Source organism: Pungitius pungitius, chromosome 16 (assembly GCF_949316345.1).
Source record: "Pungitius pungitius chromosome 16, fPunPun2.1, whole genome shotgun sequence".
Classification (NCBI taxonomy): domain Eukaryota; kingdom Metazoa; phylum Chordata; class Actinopteri; order Perciformes; family Gasterosteidae; genus Pungitius; species Pungitius pungitius.
In genome coordinates this window covers 14,094,988-14,117,430 of record NC_084915.1, presented here as the reverse complement: position 1 = coordinate 14,117,430, position 22,443 = coordinate 14,094,988, and the positions used below count along the sequence as shown (strand labels likewise).

The 22,443-nt window shown below is 43.0% G+C and overlaps 2 protein-coding genes across 4 annotated transcripts; both read right to left on the bottom strand.

Moving 5' to 3' along the window:
* Positions 1-502: 502 nt before the first annotated feature.
* plac8l1 (PLAC8 like 1) lies at positions 503-2,897 on the bottom strand. Of its 3 annotated transcripts, none has more exons than XR_009942523.1 (5): positions 2,815-2,897; positions 2,115-2,347; positions 1,872-2,008; positions 1,349-1,686; positions 503-1,127 (listed from the first exon to the last, which is right to left on the bottom strand). XR_009942523.1 is itself a non-coding variant. In XM_062558110.1 (4 exons), exons 1-4 carry the CDS (start codon positions 2,838-2,840, stop codon positions 1,555-1,557), a joined length of 528 nt encoding a protein of 175 aa, XP_062414094.1. In that variant the 5' UTR covers positions 2,841-2,897; the 3' UTR covers positions 1,209-1,554. The 3 variants fall into 3 exon arrangements, 1 of the variants encoding a protein (XP_062414094.1); XR_009942524.1 differs by having other exon boundaries at positions 503-1,114; XM_062558110.1 differs by lacking the exon at positions 503-1,127 and having other exon boundaries at positions 1,209-1,686.
* A 1,208-nt stretch (positions 2,898-4,105) lies between these two features.
* LOC119215105 (leucine--tRNA ligase, cytoplasmic-like) lies at positions 4,106-22,437 on the bottom strand. The gene is made up of 32 exons (XM_037466944.2): positions 22,277-22,437; positions 21,809-21,930; positions 21,296-21,383; positions 21,107-21,187; positions 20,812-20,952; positions 20,466-20,627; positions 20,167-20,279; positions 19,800-19,863; positions 19,439-19,527; positions 19,125-19,350; positions 18,824-18,911; positions 16,580-16,656; positions 16,372-16,425; positions 16,127-16,267; positions 15,509-15,586; positions 15,283-15,368; positions 15,119-15,184; positions 14,784-14,866; positions 13,933-14,071; positions 13,325-13,537; positions 13,037-13,094; positions 12,679-12,742; positions 10,677-10,860; positions 10,299-10,389; positions 9,914-10,054; positions 9,108-9,248; positions 8,009-8,119; positions 7,706-7,816; positions 6,947-7,051; positions 5,975-6,070; positions 5,567-5,699; positions 4,106-5,010 (listed from the first exon to the last, which is right to left on the bottom strand). Exons 1-32 carry the CDS (start codon positions 22,280-22,282, stop codon positions 4,805-4,807), a joined length of 3,558 nt encoding a protein of 1,185 aa, XP_037322841.1. The 5' UTR covers positions 22,283-22,437; the 3' UTR covers positions 4,106-4,804.
* Positions 22,438-22,443: the final 6 nt, after the last annotated feature.

Here is a 22,443-nt window from a genome sequence, read left to right as displayed (position 1 = left end):
CTGGCCACAAGTCATGCATTATGTATAGCTCAAGCAGGGTAAAACCTTTTATGGGGCCCTGGGGGGGGAAGTGTTAAATGTCCCTCACAATACCAGCTGCTACTTTGGAAGCAGCCGTCACAAATACATGCGTTAATGTAGATCTAAAGTGCCCCTAAATGCTACGGGTGTAACTGATTTGCAAAGCAAATATATTTCCATTCTACGCAAAAAAACAATTCAAGTGCTACTGATGCCGAAGCAACGCGGAGTGGTGGGGGGGGAGCGAAACACGTCACCACGGTGCCTGGAGGCAGCTCTGCTCCAAGCAGATCCAGCTCACTAACAACCCGCAGTAGGCGGAGAGCCGTGGAGCTGCAGGAAGATTTATCCAGCCGGGGGCTGCTCAGGAAACACTGGGGCCTAACGCAGCTACCGCTGACCTCATTACCACCGTGGTCATGTGAGATTACCGTATGTAATAAATAAGATATGATCCGGTTTCAAAAACTCCTTGTTTTTTTTGGGGGGAAGATCCATTTTCTTTCTTCCATCATTTCATTTGAAGCAGATCACATCCGTGAATGACACATTGGCCCTTTGAGGATCTGCTTCTGTGTAGAAATGACCCTCGTTCGCAGCCTCGTTCTCGCTGGTCGGCCTCTTTCTACGGTTCAGGGAACCACAGAAATCAGGGATTCGGGAATATGATTGAATGAGGTGAACTGAAGAAAAGAGGGATAATAGAATATCAATGTGGAAATATGGAAATGGACTTGAGCTGTCGGCTGTGATCAGACTAATGCTGCGGCCTGTTTGCCGCGTAATCAGACAAGTGGTTCTGCATTCTGAATGCTCCTCGCACAGTTGTTTCCATTCCACACGCCGCAACTGAGAAAACAGCTCTCCAAATCAATGAGGATCCACTGGCTCAGCACGCAATGCCCGGTTGGTTCTCCTGCTTTCCTCGTATTTGGACTTAAATGTGAAGCTGGACGTTAAGATGCAGCAGTCTGACTTGTAGTTAACCGTCCTTACAGTTGAGTCACTTCCTTCAAGTTTAACAACTTGTCCATCAAGGTGCGGAAGGTGTTTTTCAGGTGTTTCCTCACTTCATCTCGGCCCTGGAGAGAGACTGAAGAAGATCTCTGGTGACCAATAAACAACAAACGACATTTTTGGAGATGATATTATAAACAAACTCGGAAGCAACATTTGTTTCGGGCTTCGTTTTGGTTTCTGCACAAACCGCACTAAACATCTGTACAACTCAGACAGCAGACACTGTCTCTAGTTCATTAGTAATTCATTCCATTTCAACTCAGAAGTGTACAAATAAAGTGGAAAAAAGCGATTTGTGTGAACTGACCATTTATTTTTGCTCTTCAAGTTCAATAAAAGTTCCTCCTTCTAAGGCCTCTTAGGCTCGATTGACTGTCCGAGACATTCTCAAGGGCATCTGAAGCCATGTGTCATTGATCCTTTGTGATATTCATACGGTGCGTCTCAGTTGGCCCTGAACCCGTCCCCGCCGCGTGGCAGAAGGACGGGCCTCAGTTACTGGCTAGAGTTTCTTCACGAGCATTCAAGGGCAGTGGACACATGATAGGTCTGTGTCTTCATCCGCCGCTTCATCTCTCTTATCATCTGACACACAGCCAGAGGGTAGCAGCAGTACACCGTGGTCCAGTCCTCACACACACTTCCCTGTGGATAAACATGCGGACGGACACGCGCGCACAAGCAAAAGCAGCAACACGTCCAGAACCATGAGGAATATTACATGTAAAAACAATTTTCAAAAAAAGCAAACTTTCAAGTTCGCTTTTACCATCGCTTTTACTTTCATTTATTAAGTCTTCCTAGTGGTGCGTTCAAGGGGTGACACTCACCCGTATTTTGTACCGCTCCCTGATCCCGACCCGCATGGCAAAAGTGGATCCGGGCAGCAGTGGCACGCACAGACATTCTCCGTACTGATGAGCCAAAGTCAGGTCCAAACAGCACGGCACCAGAGCCCCGAGCACACCTACGAGCACAGGGTAAGCACAACGTATGTACCTTTGTGTGTGTGTGTGTGTGTGAGAGAGAGAAATATGTGTACATATGCATGGGAGAATGCGGCTTCATGTTACATGTGGTCTTGTCCCCGCAGACGTTCAACAGGCCAGTGCTCCAGTCTCCTCCCGTCTGGGTGATGGTGGTGACGGTCGTCGTGGTGATGCCGAGGCCGGGCTGCGTGAGCATTGGATCGGTCGCTGCCGGGGCGTCGTTTGACCTCAAGCCGTCTTCACTTCCTGTGCTGGAGACCCTCGCTTCCTCCTTTTCAAAAGCTGACACTGAGCCTCGAGTGACTGACAGCCTTGGTCTGAAACATACAAACAATGTGTTTTTATTGTGTATAGATAGATGAATCATCAAGGTTGTCCCACACTGAAAGAAGTCTTAACTTGTGCTTTTTGGGAAATTGTTTCAGAATAATTTTTCTAGTGCACCATGGTTTTGTACTGCCTTAAAATGAAACTATAATCCACTAATATTACCAAGCCACTATTTGTAGTACGTCATTTATTCCCTCATTCAATTACTTAAGGCCTTCAGCAACTTAAATTACACACACACACTTTAGTGAAGGCATAGGTTTTAACATTTTAAAATGCAGCAAGAGTGTATTTCATTTGCATTATCAGTTATCATAGACACACAAAAAGGTAATGAAATTAAGGGGAAACCAAGCGGCACCTAGAACAACAAAACAGACCAAGATAAGTGAGCCGTTTGCTGTAATTCCATCGCGCCTCAGCGGTGTCAACAAAGACAAGAAAAAGCACTCACTGCTGTGTGACTGTCATCTGCTCCATTAGTAGAAGCCACGGGCATCCACAGAGGGGAGAGAGGGGACTGGGGTGAGAAGGGAGTCAGCAGGAATGAGGAGGTGGAGGAGCGACACCCCCCCCCCCCCCCCCCCCCCCCCCCCAGTGAGAGAGGGTGTGTGCAGGGGGCAGATAAACCAGCAGTCGAATGGCTCGGCCTGAAGCTGTGTGACCGAGATAAGTCCCGCCGATTGCCTTCCGTTCTGCGACTTTTACAAACGCAGCGAATGCAAAGAGGGAGAGATGAGCGTGAAATATTCAGATGTGGCGACGTTCACACGGCCAACGCGGAGCGACCTGCGGGTGGGAAACAAGATGACATCTCGTAATGAGTGAGGACTTATTCCTCATGATTAGGCTTAAACAGAGCTAAATATATGGGAAGTGATGCATGTCAAAAAGAATGTTTGACCTGTGATGTTCAAAAACCAGCATCATTTGACATTAAAACGTTAATATAAGGTAACACTCACCAGCAGACAGACTCAAGAAGAGCTGAGAACAGACAGATGGGTTTTATGACCAAAGGAATACGTGCAGTTCATATTTAGAGGGGATTGTCTGCGTTTCCTACTTTGACTCTGACCTTTAAATTTAGTGTGTGGGTGTGTGTGTGCGCGCGCGCTGTACGTGGTGAAACGACACGAAGTGCGACCATCGTGGGTGTGGAAGCCCACAGACATTCACAATGGGTCTCAACCCAGATGTGGGATAAACATCGCTGATGTACTACATGAGAGCGAGCTTTAGAAGGGCCTAAGGGCAGATGTTCAGACCTTCAGAAAGCCGGTCAAGCAGTTTCCAGTCTGCATGCTAAACTAAGCTAAGCTTCAAGACACCATTTCACATCTTAGCATAAAACATGTGGGCAGTGTCTTTTGATAGAATACACAGTCCTTTGTAAAGGTATCTTGACCCCAATGATGAACTTTTTAGATTTGATAATATATTTTTGCTTCTAAGTCAACTGAAAGATATTTTGGCTGTTTCATTTTATTTGCATATCCCCATTGCATTCATCAAAAAACATTTCAACCCTTTAATGCTGAACTTTTAAGAACCAACATCTTCTCTTAGTCGCTCTATTTATATGACTGTGCACATTGCAAAATTATACAATTCCTCACTATCTACATTACAGGAGAAAACATCACATAGCTTCACCAAAATCATGACTCATAAGTGCCATTCTTGTATTAAAAAAAAAAAAATTCAAACCCACATGGAGGGTAGCAATAAACAAAGAAGGAGGCTGAATATTTCATAGGTTTTATTATTTCCCTGGAACGCACAAGTGAGACAAGCACCATCCAACCCCAGAAAACACAAAGATGTCCTTTAGGATGTCACATCACGAGGGAATGGCAAGTCTCACCTTCAATGTTTAAAACAACACAGCAGACACATTACCATCTATATGAAAAAAGAAGGATGCAGGAGCAGTCTCACCATGTAATGTAATAAAAGAAGGTGGAAAAAGAAAAGGACCTGGTTGTAGGTTTGTTTGTTCCTTTAAGAAAAGATGACTTTGCTTCTGACCAAATAGGAAGAAAATTACAACATTACACTTAGACGATTAAATTGAGACTGAACAGAAAATAAATTCTGGTGTCACCCTCAAACACAAAATCCCATTGATTTTTAAAATCAGTTTAGATCTGAATAGACTTGAATTGTGCTGTTGATGTAAGAGAACAGATGCAACCTCGTGAGATCCAATTCGTTTCAGATGGTCACTGAGGCCGCATTCAGCAGAGAAAAGAGGTGAATAATAACCTGTCACATCCACAGAAACACAATTATAAAACAGATATATGTTTGAGTCAGTGTTCTATGGCTTTGAGTCAAGAATACCCTTTTTATGGCAACAATTATTGATTCATTCAAACCGTTTAGAAATATTTCATTGCTGAATGCGGCAACATGTATGTGTGTGTGTGTGTGTGAGAGAACTAGAGAACCAGGTAAACCAGGGAGTTCCCGATGTCCACAGTGAGGCCGTTGTCGGCCAGGGTGACCTTCTTCTCCTCCAGGTTGACGCTGAAAACAGACTTGTTGGAGATGGGCACTTTGCCCTGTTCCTCGAGTCCCAGGACGGGCACCCGGCGGGGCCCCAGCACAGGGTCCTCGTACCTCATCAACTTGACTCTGGACAGGTCTGTTGGAGGAGGAGGAGGAGAAGCAGGCAGAGTCAGGTGGAGGTGTGACACATGGGAGGTATGAACTGATGGCAGGAAAAGAGTGCAGAGGTCAGGGGGGGTGAGTGATGGAGGAGAATACGAGGTAGCGCCCTCTACAATCACAGCTGTGACACTTTTCCATTACGGTGACATTTCAGATCCGTTTCCAGTTATGATATATCAGAGGCTAATTGTTTTTTTTTCCATTTTATAACAGCTATCACATAAAGCACATAGCTTTGTCTTCCATATAGTGATTGTTAAAGTCCAATGTGGACAGATACTTATTGGCAATGAGTCGGCTTTGAGTTGCAGTAAGTCAGCTGAGCACCAAGGCGTGATGTCGTTTATTCCATGAAAGATGAACGATCCGCACACACCCTTTTAACCTTTGCCTCAGCGGCTTAGAGACATTTTTCATCAAACAAACCATCCTATTTAGATAATGACCTTCATTCATGTTCATATAGACCCATTTGTGGTTCCTAACCACAGTTTATGAATTTCTGCAGTATATCCATTTGTCTTACTAACCTTTAATGAGTCTGTTGACCTTGGCTAACCTACGGATGATGCCATCGCCGCTGTCTCCCTGTCGGATGTCAACCTTTGTGGAGAACTGGCCGTTACACGGCTGAGGGTTCACGAGGGACACACACACTCCAGGCTGGGGAAATAGAGGACAAGCGCAAATTCACAAACACTCATTTTAATTGTAGGTTTATATGTATAAACACGTATTTTGTTAACCAGGAAAAACTAGCAGAAGGGATGCGTATAAGCAAACAAGCAACCGACAGATACAAAATGTGTGAAGAACACATTTAAAAAAAAAATACAAGTCACAAAATCTGATGAATGGGTCGCTGAAATAGACTTTTACACACACACACCTGCACAAACACACACTTAAGAGCATCTAACACAGCCAAACGCATTTACCTCTGATCTGAAAACACAGAATGGTTTCCCTGGGCAACAGTCCTCCTTCACTTTGTCGTCGCCCTCAGATGCGAACAAGATGTCAATCTGTTCCAACTGTGGAGGATGTGAAAAAGAACAATCATCAGCCGGGATCAATCCACCGCCGGGCTAATCTGTACAGCGGCGTGTTTGGTATGCGGACTGGCAGACGCTGGTGGTGTCAATCTGGCTCCGGCAGAGATCAGAAACACAACATCTGGCTCTGTGGCTCACACGTTCCCGACCAGGGGATTCAGCTCGAAATGGAACAGAGTTATCAACGGTATTGTGAAGTAGATGAACACTAGAAAAGAAAACCGTAACAACTTCCCTTTCCATCCACACATGCAGCATAAAAAGACTTCCCATCAAAACAGTAACTTTTCACGAATGCAGAGTTCCACGGACTTACGTTGGAGTATTAAACAAATCATATCAAGACTCAGTTTTACTTCTCTGTTGAAGCTTACTTTTCAGGTGTGAGCTACCAGTAACATTGGAAATGGATTCAGGGTATTAGTTTGACGTAGATTATATGCAGTTTTCTTTTTGTGGTTAAATCTGTGCTCGTTTGAGACAACTTTCCTAGGGACCAAGGTTTTACTTTCGACTAAGCCTCTTTGCAGACAAAAGTATTAAGGGCTTCCCTGACTGACAACCGAGCTCAGGATTGTCTCAACTGACTTCTGCAAAAGTAGCAAAACCCGGCTCTAAAGCGGAGGTATTGTTGAGGAAACCAAAATTCTGTGGCTGCAAGTTAGTGCTCGATTTGGACTTTGGACTGGATTTGTGCTGCCCGGAGTTGTTGACTAACAAATTTAGTATATCATCAAATCTTTAACTCTGCACTCATAAAATTGCAGACCTGTCAGGCGTGTTCTTAGCTGGCTTTGAAGACTTGGGCCATCCATAAATATCATTTCTGATTTTAGAAGTGATCCCAAAACATACCTCGAGAGAGTTGGTCAAGTAGACCAGATTTTCCATCAAAACTACCCGCTCATCAAACTCCAGCTCGAGATCCAAGACTCGCGAACCGTTCTTCTCCAGGTTCTCCTGCGGAACAAAAATGGTCAGAATCAAATCATTTGTCAGCGATGGGGGAAAAAAAACAAAGTTAACATCAAAAAAAAAAGTAGCATTATGGAGCGTCATGATAATACTGCCATAATGACATGATTGAATCTTCGTTCTAGTACTTACCCAAGTAAGTTTAAAAGTGTGATGGAATTTGCAATTTGAAAAGGAATTCAACACATTCTAAAGGCGAAGCAGCCAAAGTATAAAAGCAAACATTTTAAATGTTTATGATTGTAGAAAACATGGATGAGAGGCTGAGAAAGACTTTGAAAAGCTTGTTTTGTACTCTTTCAATCAATAGAGCAAAAATCCCACTCTTTGGAATTTCCAGGTAGCTCAAACAAAATTGGCTACAGCTTTGTAATTATTTGACACAAAGAGGAAGAGAAAAAGAAAAAAAAAACTGCATTTGATGATTCATACTTCAACCTTTCAACAGAAGCAGTAGGACAGACTTTGGACCACAACAAATAAAAGACGAGCTACCTCGAGCAGTGAGTTGGGTGGTAAACAAACAAAAAACAGGAAGCAATGTGTAGAACACTGACATTTAAAAGAATTATGAAAATGACTCTATAGACAGTATGTGCTTTTTCTGCTTTACAGTGCACCCGCCTGCTCCAGCTTTACCTTGATCATAGCTACAAAAGGCATCACTCTCTTCATGTATTTCTTCAGGTCGGGGAGGGCTCCCAACTCGGTTGCGATCACTTTGTTATCTGGAAGGACTCCATTGTTGCTCTGGAAAGAAAAATGGTAGAAAATACATCCGACCACAAACAGAAGGATGTACCAAGTTAAACACGTAGCGCAACTTAAGTGATCATTTAAAATACAAGGGAAAATATATCAGGGCATCACTTTGCAATGGACCCTATGCTCTTACATGTAACCAATGCATAGAATTGCATATATAGGAACGTTGTTTGTCACCTTGTAGTGCTTGCCGAGCAGAGACAGGGCACTGTGCTGCCAGGGAGGGTAGCTCTTGGCAACGTAGATGTTGCAGTGGGAAGGCTTGGCTGGGGGCTTTGAGTCACCTTTCTGTGGGGGGGGGGGGGGGGATTACAGATTCATCTCGTATTTCTATTGTCAGGTGCAAGACTCTGAGGGTTGTCATTATATTCGACACAGTGACAGCATCCATGGTGGAGGTGGGCGGCCTCAATCGGGGGATGGTTCCAGCCGGGGAGGGGAGAGGTCAGGGGGGAGACACTCATTAGGCAGAACAAATCTGCTTACTTGACAGAAATGAAAACAATATTGTTATGAGAAGACGTCTTTCCCGATCTCCCCCCCCCCTCGGCCATTATCCTTCCATCTTTCCTTCATGGCAACAAAACATTTACAGCAAATCAATAACCTCAGTCTGGAAGCCTGAGATATCGTCTGTTTCAAATCTTGCCAATACTTTTTGCTTTTCCCAAACTGCCTGGAGATACTTATTGAGCAAAAAAAAAAAAGCAGACCAACTTTCCTGCTGTGAACAGACCAGACGTAAAAGAACATTCAAAGTATTATTTAAAGTCTTTAAACAGAGTTATACGAGGTACTTAGTGTATTAATAAAAAAGGGATCATCTAGAAAAATCTGTCATATACAAATAACCTTAGACATGCCATATACAAAATGCCATTCCATAAAAAGAGAAGGGAAACACAGACAACCTACAAGTTTATACTATTTTCTTTTATCATCAAGTTCCAAACTGATTGCCTTTTATGCGATCTCAACTGTACCATCGGCAAGCTGCCTGATATTGTCAAGATGTTTTATTGTTTTCTGCCTCATTGTCCTCAAACAATCATAAAAGACCAGAGGCAGAAAAGACTGACACAACACTGCCTCGCATTTAATTACCAAACTTAAAACAGCCTTTAGACAAGCATTGAAATTTCATAACTGTAAAAAAGAAAGCAATCAATTGTTAAACCGTAAATCTTTTTTTTTAAAGAATTAGTTCAAAAAGGCATTAAAGCAGTGAAGCACAGTGAGGGTGAAGCCTGTGAAACAACACGGAGCGATTTCTTACTTTGCTTTTGGGCGGCTGCAGGTATGCCTTCAGTCTCAGACGGAGGTCATGTGCCGTCTCCATCAGGTACTGGGATGATCGGATCAGAATCTCATCCACCGGGCCTGCCACGGGCCACGACGCCTTCATCAGAGATGTGGTCTTTTGGGGAAAAGGTGAAAGAAAGCATGGCTGACGAGCTCAGGGGGAAAGATGGAAAGTACATGACAGGCGGTGGTTTTTATTTTCCACACTATATAAACTATGAGTAGGAACGCCGGGCGTTTGTGTGCGTAGCACCGTGTCCACCAAGTGCCTCTTAGCGCTTTAGCTAGCGGTGCTGAACACATGATTTGAGAAAACACCGTCGCTTAGCAACAACAGAAGCCCGACAACCAACCGAATCAAATTAAATAAATAAATCTCCAGAGCGCCGGCAGCCGCCTCACTCTTTCATATTCATAAATTCCCCGTGTTAAAAATATTCTTGGGTCTCTGCTGAGCTGTCGGGAGCGTGCAAAGTGTCTGCGTCCCCTTCATACTGATGAGAAGCCCACAGCGTGAACACAGGCTTCTGCTGGAAATGTACGGCAACTGTGTGTGTGTGTGCGTGTGTGTGTGTGCGCTGGTAGCCATTGAACATAAGAGTCAGTCGTTATGTGAAAAAGTGCTACTTCAGACCTACAGTGCAGGAAGTATGTTATCTTAGCTTGTTGATCTCAGGTGTACACACGAAGATGAATGCTTCTCACGCACCGTATTTCGGTTTCACTTGCGAGTTTTGAAGTGGAGGTTAAAAACCGAGGGGCAAACCCATGTTTTCTTACCTTGCCCAGCAGACCCCAGGTATATTCACACAGGTGTGGGCAGATGGGGGCCAGCAACAGTGTTTGCCTCTCGATGAACTGGAAGACAAGGTCCTTGTGCATGCCCTCGATAGCAAGCTCCCGATACTTGTCTTTGGCTGCCTGTGTGAATAAAACAGTTTGAAGGGTCTTTGACATGTAATTATGCCATTTGTAGACAGCGTCATTATTCCACTGGATTCACGGCATGGTCAGGATGAAATTTCAATCAGTCGCGTTCTCTTCGCAGTATTAATCACCATCACAATATATATATTAGTGGAGATGAACAGCGTGCTTGTCTTTAGGCCGTAAAGATGATTGAATATGTATTAGAGAGCGGTTTGAAAATAGACATCTTATTTACCTGGAACTCAAAAAAGCCACTCTTCAGAGCTTCCTTGTACATCATCTTGTCATAGTGCTGCTCCGTCTTCAGGATGCCTGCATTCATCTCACTAGAGAGACGGGACACAAAATCCTTACAATCAGGAGGCCAAGCCAGTAAACCGTTCACTTAATTCAGCGCTAGAAAGTACAGGTTTTTGCAAGGGAGCCATAAAGACTCTGAAGGACTGGCTTACTTCTACCTGGTTAATCTTAATAATGGGTTATTCTTCTAATTAATAATTCCAATCCAACTTGCAATCTTTCTTGTCCGAGTCTTAAAATGTAACTTTCAGATACTTAATTAGAATAAGACCACATACGGCCTCTGAGCTGTGCAGTGAATTCTGGACGCTACCTGGCAAAGACCCGATCGTTGAAAGTATCTGCAGGTCCGGTCCTCAGGTTGTTCTGGTTGGCAATCATCTCCTTCACCCACTCCACCCAGGTGTAGAGGCGCAGGATGCCGGCGTCGGCCATGGTCTCCACGAAGTTGGCGTCCTCCACCGTGTCCCCAGCATCGGCGAGAGCCAGACGCATACCTGAAAGAGGGAGTTCAAATGGCTAGAAGGTGATTTGTAGATGTTTCAAAGCAAAAACCTCATGCGGTGCAATGGCTCCATTCTCCTCAATGTCTTATTTAATTTATTGGAAAATCCATATTCAAACACTAAACATCGCACTCATTTTTCTGTTCTGCAAAATTACTTCAAACACAATATGAAGTTCAAAGGATTCCAGGGAACCTTCCACAGAAAACTTCAAATACCCAGAATACACCACACCACAAGCTCTTTGACAGGAAGTCAATTTAACACATCTATGTGCTATCTGTCACTGCCACAGGGGGGTGGCTTCTATTATTCAGGTCGTTCAGAACATAACAATCAACAAACAAAATAGGAAAAAATGAACTAATCCTGAGGTTCATCTATGTCTCCAGCAGCTATAAAGGAAAACATTCAGATCAACCATAGCGAGAACAACCCACACAAAACCAAGTAAACACGTGGAGAGATAAAACACTGGGCTCAAATTCTCCTAAATGGATTATCATTAATTATGCCTCACACAATCCACCCTGCCCCCGAACATGGGGGTTTGTTTTAAAATACATTTTCCCTGTGCTTCTATTCCCATTCTTGGTCTCACAGCCTCCTCAGTGAAAAGCACGTCGTCCTCTCATGTTCCTCTAAATATTTGATGAAGAGTCTATCTTTTGCTTCTCTCCTCTGTAAACTAAAAGGTTCCTGACTTTCTGGCATGACGATCATGAAAATACATCATTATTCTCGAATGATTTGGAACATTTCTATTAAAATAATAACAAAGCTGCAGGGCCTCAATAACTTTCTTCTGATACAGAGATAATGTTAAATACGAACCACCTTACCGCTACACCTTGACATCCAATTATAAAGAAAGTAATCTCCGTCTGACTGTCCTTCGCATATCTCTGGAGAGCAGCTCATCGGATCGACATCACCTCCACTAATTAAATCCATGCTCTACTTTGTAACCACAGTGATTATGCCAAAAGAAAGGGACTAAAAAATGCCTATTTGGTAATTAACCCAATCAGCTTATTATACAACATTGTTTTCCTCTAAAGTAGAAATACGCAGGAATTTAGTGGTATAAAAATGCACATCTTTTACATACTTGGGTTCTACAGAGTACAACGAGTTGGTAAAGCAGATATTTTGGAGTCCTTGCCCAACGGCAGTTTGCCCTCAGTGTTTTTCTCTCCCCACGAACCAGACTGATGTTTCTCACCCTAAAGGTCAGTTGTTCTTGCCAGTGAAGCTGGAGCGAGGGACGCAAATTAGAAACTTGGTGGGTGGATGCAATCATGAGACTTTTCAAAGATGGCCACCTCGCATTTAGAGGTTTTAGAAACTAATCTTTTTCGATTCTTCACCATTGAAAATGTTCTACGCGTTTTGCAGAACGATGCCCGATGAATAGATAGAGCATCAATGGCACACAGTATTAACGGGACAACGGGCGGCACAATGTTGAGTGTGATGTAGTTTTTCCATGAGCGAGCTTAAAATGAGCGCTGCATTTATTATAAATTAATTCAGAAACTCATTAGTTAGAGTGCAATCAAATTGCTTTGATGTTTACAATAGCTCATGCCACCCAGTGACAACAGCTTAACTATATTATGAAGACTGGGCGTTTTCTAATTATCTTCAGAACAGGATAATAGATGCTTATATCATAACCAAGACTAATGGTCCATGCACTATAAAAACACTTTGTAATCTGTTCGGAGCGTACACCTGATTTGTTTCGTCTCCCACGCTCCAATGAGAGACTAAAGCAACAGAACACAAGGAAGAAAGGGAGCATACCGTCCGCTGAGAACTTGTCAACGGCTTGGCAGAGTGTGAGGAAGTTTCCAGTTGATTTTGACATCTGGTGAACAGAAAACAGATGTCAGCAGCTATAGTCATTCAAGCGTGCACACGTTTATTACAATGTTTAGTTGAATAAACCATCGAGTCCCAGCCTGTTGGTGTTTAAATCAAAATCACAAACACCAATTGAAATTCTCAACCGCATTACCAGCACATAAGGAGCGGTATTTGAATACAAAGCTTTACAGCTGAATACAAATGTTGATGGAACCAGACATTTATTACCAAGAGCATAACGTTAATATCAAATGAAGGGATTTAAACTATATTACACAGTCAAAACTTAACACACCTTCTCAGAGTTGAGGAGCAGATGTCCGTTGGCTCGCACTGCTTGTGGCCATTTACCACTGTGGAGGACAGAGAGAACGTTGGCGTCATCAAGTTCAACCCAATATAACGGCAACCTTTTTTAAATTGAAATGCAATACTTTGTTCAATTAAGGCATAACGCATCAAATTATTTCCCCAAAACATGCCATCTTTGGATCTTAGATCTGGATGCCATGAGTTATAATTCATGCTATAAGCCGCGTGACTTGCTCCTCTCTGCACTGGTCAACCAAGCGGGCGAACTCACGTGTCTTTTGGCCACATGGCCACGTGGTTGTACAGGTAGTAAGACAGGTGGTTGGGAACCAGATCTTTGCCCGACACGCGGACGTCCACGGGGTACCAGTACTCAAACTCCCTCCGAAGCCTCTGCAGCCGATCTTTAGGGATGTCCGTCTTTGGGAAAGGAGACGTCTTGAAGAATATGAAGTCCCAAACTTCTCTGGTCATCTGCTCCGGCCTGTGGAGCAAAAAAAGAAAGAAAAAGGGTCAAGTATTGGGTTAAATGGAAGGATGAAGAGAAGTAATTTAATGGAGCATTTGGCAGTGTCATCATTTTATCTCAGATTCAAAGATACTTAAATAAAAATCAAGCTATAGTTACTGAAAAGTCTTGCTCCTCACCGAGTGGACATTTTTACTATTCGTTTAATTTTATGCATCAACGCGAAGCAAAGCATCAAGCTTTTTTTTGCTAAGCAACGCCTGTAGTTGAAAATATTAAATTAAAAAAAAGGTATTAGATGGGAGACTTTTCTCCACGGTTGTTTAAAATGACTAAGGAAGGAGAGGAGACAGAGTGAATGAGTTGGGTATTAATCCTTGTGCAGTCTAGTGTGTGTTGTGTGTCCGTACTTGATGCCCAGCGGTGAGGCTCCCTGTCCATTGAGCACACCTCCCTGGAGGAGGTGTGCTACGGTGTAATAAGCCATGTAGATGGTGGAGTCTGATAGTGACTCAATCAGCCAGTGCTCGTCCCAAGGCAGCCGCGTTCCTATGGTAACCAGAAGACGTACACACACACACACACAGATAGAGAAAGACACACATGCACACAAAACGGAGAGTGGAAAAAAGCAAAAGGAGACAAACTTATTAAGAAAGACAATTGTGTCCTGCGAGCCGACACAATCTCTGGAAGGATTTGCCATCTTGTTGAGTTGGTTAAATACTGGTGCCAAGTAGAACATATCAGAATGGAATAGGTCCTGGGCGTCATTGTGTTATTCTTGGCAAACAAGCTGAGAAGTAAATCTTTTGTTGTCAAATAAACTAAACATTGACAGACAGCATCCAGTCTTCACGCACTGGTTTTCCTCACAAAAAAAAAAAAAAAAAAGTTAGCTCTTATTGAGATCGTTGTTTCCAGCAATCAATTGTTGGAAAGAAAGGTGCTTATGTCATTTGAGTTCTGCAACATTAAATAGAAAATCTTGAAACAAGTTGTGCCCCCAGTCTACGACTGCTCCTGCATGAACAGAGGCAGACTCTTGCTCTATCGTCGGTCCTTTGTCTCCATCTATGGGCCAAGAACGTCACCAACAAATCTTAAATAAAGTCCGGTTTGGCTTTGGCCGGCTGGTGCAATACACGAAACAATATTACATATTTAATGCAGCAGCGATTGCAGCAAAAAGAGTTTTATATATTACTGTGATCAAACAGAATAATTCACACATGAAAAACACAAAGAGATAGACGCTCACCAAGCCCATAGGTACGAGAGCAGGCGTGCTCCTGTAGCCAGGCCAAAGTCGCCTCAAAGTTCCTCCTGGTCTCGTCACAAAATCTGCATAGCAGGGTGGAAAACAGAGCATTTAAAGCACACAGGAAGTAGTTGTGTATGTTTATTTATATAAATTTAGCATGACTGGATTTGTTTTCACTATGATAATCAAAGGCGACAGGGTGATTTAATATTTTGTGTAAACTCCACACTAGGTGGTTGAGACTGGAGCTTCACATGAGCCTGGACCAACACCACACAAAACATGACGAGCAAAGGGAATGTGTAATGGGAGCGCAGAGGCCCCCGTCTTACGTCTCCAAAGGTTTGAGCCCTTCATGAGCCTGCTGCTTCCACTCTGCATCCCCATAGTCTAAATACCTGTAGTTTAAAAAAAACAAAACACCTTCCATGAAGATTCAGATCCCTCCTAATAATGTATTCCAGTTACACATTAACCACATTGAGCTGGCACTCACCACTGGTCACAGAGAGCCACCACACACTCATCCGCCGATCGCGACATGACCTGTTTTTCCGGCTCCATGTAGATCATGGCTTCGCCCTGTGATGAATAGACAAAGATCCAACATGAGTCCAGCTAAAAATATAGACTGAACATTTATCAAAGATGGTGTACAATTGGCTTCGGGATTAAGTCAGAAGTTAAAGTTTAAGATTTGACACGTCTTTTGAATGTCTTACCCTCTCCGTCATCATCTTCTGGATGGGTTTTTTGACATCCTGGACTTTCTGCCCCTTGAAGCCGTCAACCAGCATGACCTAAGACATTTCATTCATAGTGATGCAATTCTTTCACAGCGTTGACAGTTCAGTCAACTAAAAGTGGGTCACGTCTCTGGAGTGCCTTCAACAAGCACACATTATCCTAAACTGCTCAGTGGAATGACATATATGCAGCGTACATATAAGAGATGTGCTGTTGAGTTGCCCCCTAGTTTCTACATTTACATTCTTATTTTGTTCAAACGCACACTACGCTGACAGGTTTGACTTGTCTAATGTCATGCTATATTGTAACAGGAAAAAGTATTCTATGCCTGGATATGTGTTTCTTTCTCTACAATCCAACTTGCTGCAGTAGAGTTTTCCATTGTCAAAATGTCTGAGGGAAACACTTAAACAATAGCTAGTCAAATAATAATTTAGTCCCCCCTTAAGCTGTGAATTCCTTGTTTTGTGTTTGAGATAAATCATAAAAGCTTCATACTTGCTTATATGCAAAAGGGGGAGGGGCTGCATTTTGCTGACCTATGGGTGTATTCTTAACTCCACTCCATTAACCACTAAAAATCAACTCACCCCTTCATAAAATCCCTTCAGGTAGACTTTCTCCTTGGCCTCGGCCAGCTTCTCTCTGTCATTCTGGCTCTGGATCTTCAACTCGTCACACACCGAGGGGGCAGACAGGTTCCCATAGCCTGGGATCTCTATGATGGGGATCTGACATGTGCACATACACACAAAAGATACAACACGCACATTAAGGCTCTATTAAACACCTGATCTGAGTGAATTTGTTCAATGCATCAAAGAGAACAGCTTACCGGTTCAAAAGGCAACACCATTTTGTCCTCGATTCCATACTTCTCCCGCAGAGCCTGCAGGAAATTAAGCACGCTTAAATAAAGGATGCACCTTCCAAAAGTTTCTTCCGTAAAATGTTTATTCCCCTAAAAATAGGGATTTAATCCATCCGAAATTGGGTAAATAGCGCAGCAGATTTTATAAGCAGCAGAGAAGAAATCTCCTCACCTGTTTTTTCTTGATGTCTCTGAGAGCAGCGATGTCGTCGGGGGCGTCAGAAGGAACGCTGGTAACTATTCCCGTGCCTGAGAAAACACATAAATTGTATTGATACACGGCAGGTGGTATACACTCACCGGCCACTTTATTAGGTACCCCATGCTAGTAACGGGTTGGACCCCCTTTTGCCTTCAGAACTGCCTCAATTCTTCGTGGCATAGATTCAACAAGGTGCTGGAAGCATTCCTCAGGGAGTTTGGTCCATATTGACATGATGGCATCACACAGTTGCCGCAGATTTGTCGGCTGCACATCCATGATGCGAATCTCCCGTTCCACCACATCCCAAAGATGCTCTATTGGATTGAGATCTGGTGATTGTGGAGGCCCTTTGAGTACAGCGAACTCATTGTCATGTTCAAGAAACCAGTCTGAGATGATTCCAGCTTTATGACATGGCGCATTATCCTGCTGAAAGTAGCCATCAGAAGTTGGGTACATTGAGGTCATAAAGGGATGGACATGGTCAGCAACAATACTCAGGTAGGCTGTGGCGTTGCAACGATGCTCAATTGGTACCAAGGGGCCCAAAGAGTGCCAAGAAAATATTCCCCACACCATGACACCACCACCACCAGCCTGAACCGTTGATACAAGGCAGGATGGATCCATGCTTTCATGTTGTAGACGCCAAATTCTGACCCTACCATCCGAATGTCGCAGCAGAAATCGAGACTCATCAGACCAGGCAACGTTTTTCCAATCTTCTATTGTCCAATTTCGATGAGCTTGTGCAAATTGTAGCCTCAGTTTCCTGTTCTTAGCTGAAAGGAGTGGCACCCGGTGTGGTCTTCTGCTGCTGTAGCCCATCTGCCTCAAAGTTGGACGTACTGTGCGTTCAGAGATGCTCTTATGCCCACCTTGGTTGTAACGGGTGGTTATTTGAGTCACTGTTGCCCTTCTATCAGCTCGAACCAGTCTGGCCATTCTCCTCTGACCTCTGGCATCAACAAGGCATTTCCGCCCACAGAACTGCCGCTCACTGGATGTTTTTTCTTTTTCGGACCATTCTCTGTAAACCCTAGAGATGGTTGTGCGTGAAAATCCCAGTAGATTAGCAGTTTCTGAAATACTCAGACCAGCCCTTCTGGCACCAACAATCATGCCACGTTCAAAGTCACTCAAATCACCTTTCTTCCCCATACTGATGCTCGGTTTGAACTGCAGGAGATTGTCTTGACAATGTCTACATGCCTAAATGCACTGAGTTGCCGCCATGTGATTGGCTGCTTAGAAATTAAGTGTTAACGAGCAGTTGGACAGGTGTACCTAATAAAGTGGCCGGTGAGTGTATGTCTGCTTGACATTGTAAAAGTCCACTGCTAATGCCATCACATTTATTCAACTGCCAAGCAGCTGAACTGGGGCTACTCTAACGAATAGACAAATCTGAATACCGAAAAACTTTAGCGGTGGCCGCAGATTCAGCCTCCCTCATTACTCGCCGTGACCCTTGAATCCCGGACACACTGGGCATTCCAATTAAGACTATTTACAAAACAAACCTCAACGGGACACACAAAGTCACTCAGACAAACTGCACCCCTCCAGCTCCACGGAGCAGAGAAATAGATAGTACTGACTTCCAACAGCAAAGAGGCACTCTGGGTGCAATTAGGTTCATTTCACATGTTTACAAACGTTTTCCCTCGGGTCCAAAAAGCAGCCATTATTTTCATCCTTTGACATCGCAGCAAAGCACCCAATACATTCTGCGGGGACCTTGGACTGCTATTTTCAGACTTTTCTTACAGCTTCCCCAATTATATCAACGACAAGGAAGGATCAGGGATGAAGCTCAGTATTGATTTTCTGCGGAAAGTAATACCTAAAGCAATTAGAGCAGGAAGAAGTTAACTTAATTTTAACGAAAAGACATACATTAGGCAAATTTAAATCCCCTTTGGTTTAACTATTCACAGGGTGGACCCTGGACTGCGATCGTGATTTTAGCAGGGATTGACTCGAGCCCCCCTCCCCCTCAACCCTCTAAGGACAAGCGCAATGGCAAATGACTGACATAAAATCCAGAAAAAAAAGTGCTTCCACCCAAGGGCATTCTCACTGCGGTGAGTGACACCGCTATAGAAACCGTTTAACAATGAAGACACCAATGTGGAAAATATCTGCCTTGAAAAACACTAAAATTCAATAAAATATATCTCTTTTATCCCCTGAGTTCTTGACTCATACCTTTGTCCTCCTTGATGGTGAGCATGGGCAGAGCGTAGATGATCTGATAGGAGGTCAGAGGAGCAGTCAGGGCACAGCCAAGGATATCCTGGAAGGAGAAAATGAAAAGCAGAGCCTGGTGTAATTTGCATTGTAAGTACCTATGCACCTGGCCTTGACCAAAGTGAATTGCTTCTTCCCGGACAAAAAGGTGGTGGATAAATAATTCAAACGAATCAATTTTGCATCATGGCCATGAAACATTGTGTCTGATTAAAAGTAGAACACGTATGCAGCTGAGAGAGAGGCACAAAGTTAATACCTGACCCAGTATTTCCATGACCACGGGTACCACTCCATTCTCTTTGGTGAAGCCCTGGTAAGACATGTTCCTAGCAGACCTGCTGGTGCAGATGAAGATGTCCCCGCTGGTCGTCTCAAAGGCGATGTACTTCATGTCGGGCCGTACCCAGCAGTTGGTCTGACCGAACATGGTTTCTGGTCTCAGAGTGGCAGCCACCAGGTAGATCTGTTTGCCCTTCATGGCGCTGAGGAAGACAGTACCAGTACTTTACTTTTGTTTTGTAAAACGTTGCGTAGACAGACATAAGTCTGTCAGTGATTGCAATTTGTTACCTGCTATAAAAGACTTTGGACTTGAATTTTGCTGTGTAGGGTTCAACTATTTTCATCTTGATGAGGGTGTACTCCTGAGGTCCAACTCCCTGCCGGTGGAGAAAAACAGTAGTTGAAAGGCGAAGAACAAAATACAGCTTACAAATAGTCTCGGCAAAAAGCGGGTCAAATAAAATCACTAACGATTGTGTCTTGGATACGATTGATCAGGTAGTGTTGGATATTTGTAGTACATTTAATTTTGAAAAGAATGTGAGCCCATAGTTCCTTTTAACATTTTTAGTATTCTCAACTAATCACATATTTATTTTTTCAGTTTTTCACAATGAATTCATTATTTCATTGAGCCAGGTAAGTTCACCTCTCCGGTCTGCCTGTCGTGGTCCATGCATGGCTGTCCATCCTTGGGGGAGAAGATGGTATACCTGAAGAGAAGTCGAAGGACAGTCACAATATATTTCTGAAAGAACGTACGATGCCTAAATATCATGAGACTAAGGCAAACTTATGTTACCTAGTACTGTTTTGATTTCAAACATCTCCTTTGCTTTTACCCAATGAAAAGAAAATACATTGGTACAGCATTGTTTTAGGGTAAACAGTTCAACTGATCCTGAAAGCATTACTACCACATACTGTAGGGCATGTCCTACTTTCCTTATTTTTCTATTCATTACCACCTAGACAGTACTACGGAGAGTTTCACTGTCACTCCAAAACCAGCTCACCTTTTGCCAAACTTGATTTTTTTTCTCTCCTTCAGGGTGATGAACTGCCACCTGACGAACGAGTCATAAAAGGGGTTCACGTCAGTGGTGATGAACGAACGCCTCCAGTCCACCTGCGGAGTGATGACATGGCACCAGGATTTAGGCACAAACCACTAAATATGGTTATCAACAGGGTCAATTCATAACGGTTAACACATGTTTCGTTAATTTAGCCGTAACAGTAAGTTGTACACAATAATGCAGAATCATGGCATATTAAGGTAAATAAAATACAACTCAGGATTACAATTGTTTACCTTTACTCCCATCAGTTTGAGATCTTTAACAGCCAGAGGAGGAAAGTATTCCAGCCAGTGTTCAGCATTGGCAAACTCGGAGATCTCCTTGTCTTTGAGGCCCAGAGACCTCATAATGTCCCACTGGAAAGTGGCGGTTCCAGATTTGGCCGCTGCTTTACTCTAACAGAGGAACACGTTTCCTTTAATGCAAATTGATGCAACATTGAAAAAAACATTTTTGAATGTGGAGTTGAAAGAAAAGAATACTTAAAGCTAATAAGACCTAGTTGTTAGTAACAAAAACTGTATTTCTTTGCCATCCACATGTGGAAATTGGTCTCAGTTAGGCCTCTTAGATTCAGACCTTCTTGCCCTTTGCTTTGTCTTTGATGATGAATTCATCAGATGTATTTGGCTTCTCCTTCTCCTTCTCCTCTTCCTCATCTGGAAACTCTGGAGGGTTTCCATAAAGCTCCATCTCTCTCTTCAGCTTGTCTGCGCAGGCCTGGTGGAAACAATGATTGTATGAATGCGAGGAATAATAAAATGGCAGCGTTGTGGGGAGCTATACGGTGCAGGACCAATTGTTGAAGAAAAAAAAAATGTTTTTGCAACTTCACACATATGTGTTGGACTGAAAAGACAACAACCACACTAACTTTGATTGGCATTCCTGTACAGTGCAGCCCGAACGGGAAGAGGCATTTCTTCCCTTTCAGAGACTGGTAACCAACAGCAAACTACAAGAAAAAAAAACAACTTAGTGAGTTAGTGGTTAAGATCATCAACAACAATGTGTCATAGGTGCATGTGAAGTTCATTTTAGTTGCTTTTGTATGAAAACTTACTTCACATTTTGACAAACTGAACGTGTGACCCAGGTGCAATCGGCCATTCATGTAAGGGTAGGGGAAGGTGACAAAATACTTGTTTTTGCTGGAAGGAAGGAGTTTATTTCATTAATATTAGAAGAATTTCAAACCAGGTATCTGTTAATGAGCAAAGTCATGTAGGTTGGAGAAAAACATGGGAACAAACATTATGGAACCAAAACAAACAAATCTCAGAGCTTCACCCACAATTACATTGCTTCTTTCGGTTTCCGAAAATGACAAAAGCACAAGTAGTGTACCTGTTATTAAACTACTACTTACATGTTAGACAGCACAAGGAAGAGTTTAGTTGAAAGAAGTATACCTGACAGATTTGCTTTGGTATTCATGAGTATAGCAGACTGTGATAAGTGCTCTCTTAAAGATGGTCTTATATTTTTGAGTATTCCTCACTAAAGTGTGTAAAGAAAGTTCCTTTTTGGGAAATAACATAAGCACCTAAAAGAGAAGATAACGTAATCAACTCACTTTGTGCTTTCCCCGACTGTTGTGGGTGCATCATGTTCAAATGCCTTCTCCTTCTCCCATTTCTCCTGGATCTCTATCTCAATCTTTCTCAAGAAGTCCAACTTTGCTCTTCCCTTTCGCTCCTTGAATACAATGAAGTCCAAGATTATAACGTTGGAGAAAATCGGGTAGAGAAGTTTCTGCAGTTCAACTGAATAAACATTATTTGAGTACACAAATACACATTAATTAAACTATTAAGTACAATAACATAATACGTTAGAATAAACTAAATACATTAAAAAAAAATGCTCCACACGCTTTAAAGAATAAAACAGCTGTAACCTCTTATTTTAGGTATGCGGGCTCGACAACTAACTAGCTTATGTTAGCTAACGTGGCTAGTAGCTACAGTAAATTAACGAAGACACTTTCTGCAAACCAGCATTAACCTTTTTGAACTGTAGATACGTTGAGCGTACAACCTACCGTCATTTCGACCCAAATCACGAACAATTAAGAGAACGATTCTATTGTTTAGAAAGATGAAACAGTAGAAGTAGTTTCCAGTTTGACAAGAGAAACCCACGCCACCGGTGCTTGGCTGACGACACACAAGATCAGGTCCTCGCATTGCTTTCTGGGAAATGCAGTCC

What these genes read in the sequence shown, in the direction of transcription:
- plac8l1 (XM_062558110.1), bottom strand. Translation starts at nt 2,840, where the DNA reads ATGGAGCAGATGACAGTCACACAGCA. An exon ending in CAGATGACAGTCACACAGCA is followed by an intron (nt 2,348 to 2,814) that starts GTGAGTGCTTTT and finishes TGTATGTTTCAG; the next exon opens with ACCAAGGCTGTCAGTCACTC. An exon ending in CTGCGGGGACAAGACCACAT is followed by an intron (nt 2,009 to 2,114) that starts GTAACATGAAGC and finishes CTGTGCTCGTAG; the next exon opens with GTGTGCTCGGGGCTCTGGTG.
- LOC119215105 (XM_037466944.2), bottom strand. An exon ending in GTGGCTCTCTGTGACCAGTG is followed by an intron (nt 15,185 to 15,282) that starts GTGAGTGCCAGC and finishes TTTAAACTACAG; the next exon opens with GTATTTAGACTATGGGGATG. An exon ending in ACTTGACCAACTCTCTCGAG is followed by an intron (nt 6,071 to 6,946) that starts GTATGTTTTGGG and finishes CATCCTCCACAG; the next exon opens with TTGGAACAGATTGACATCTT.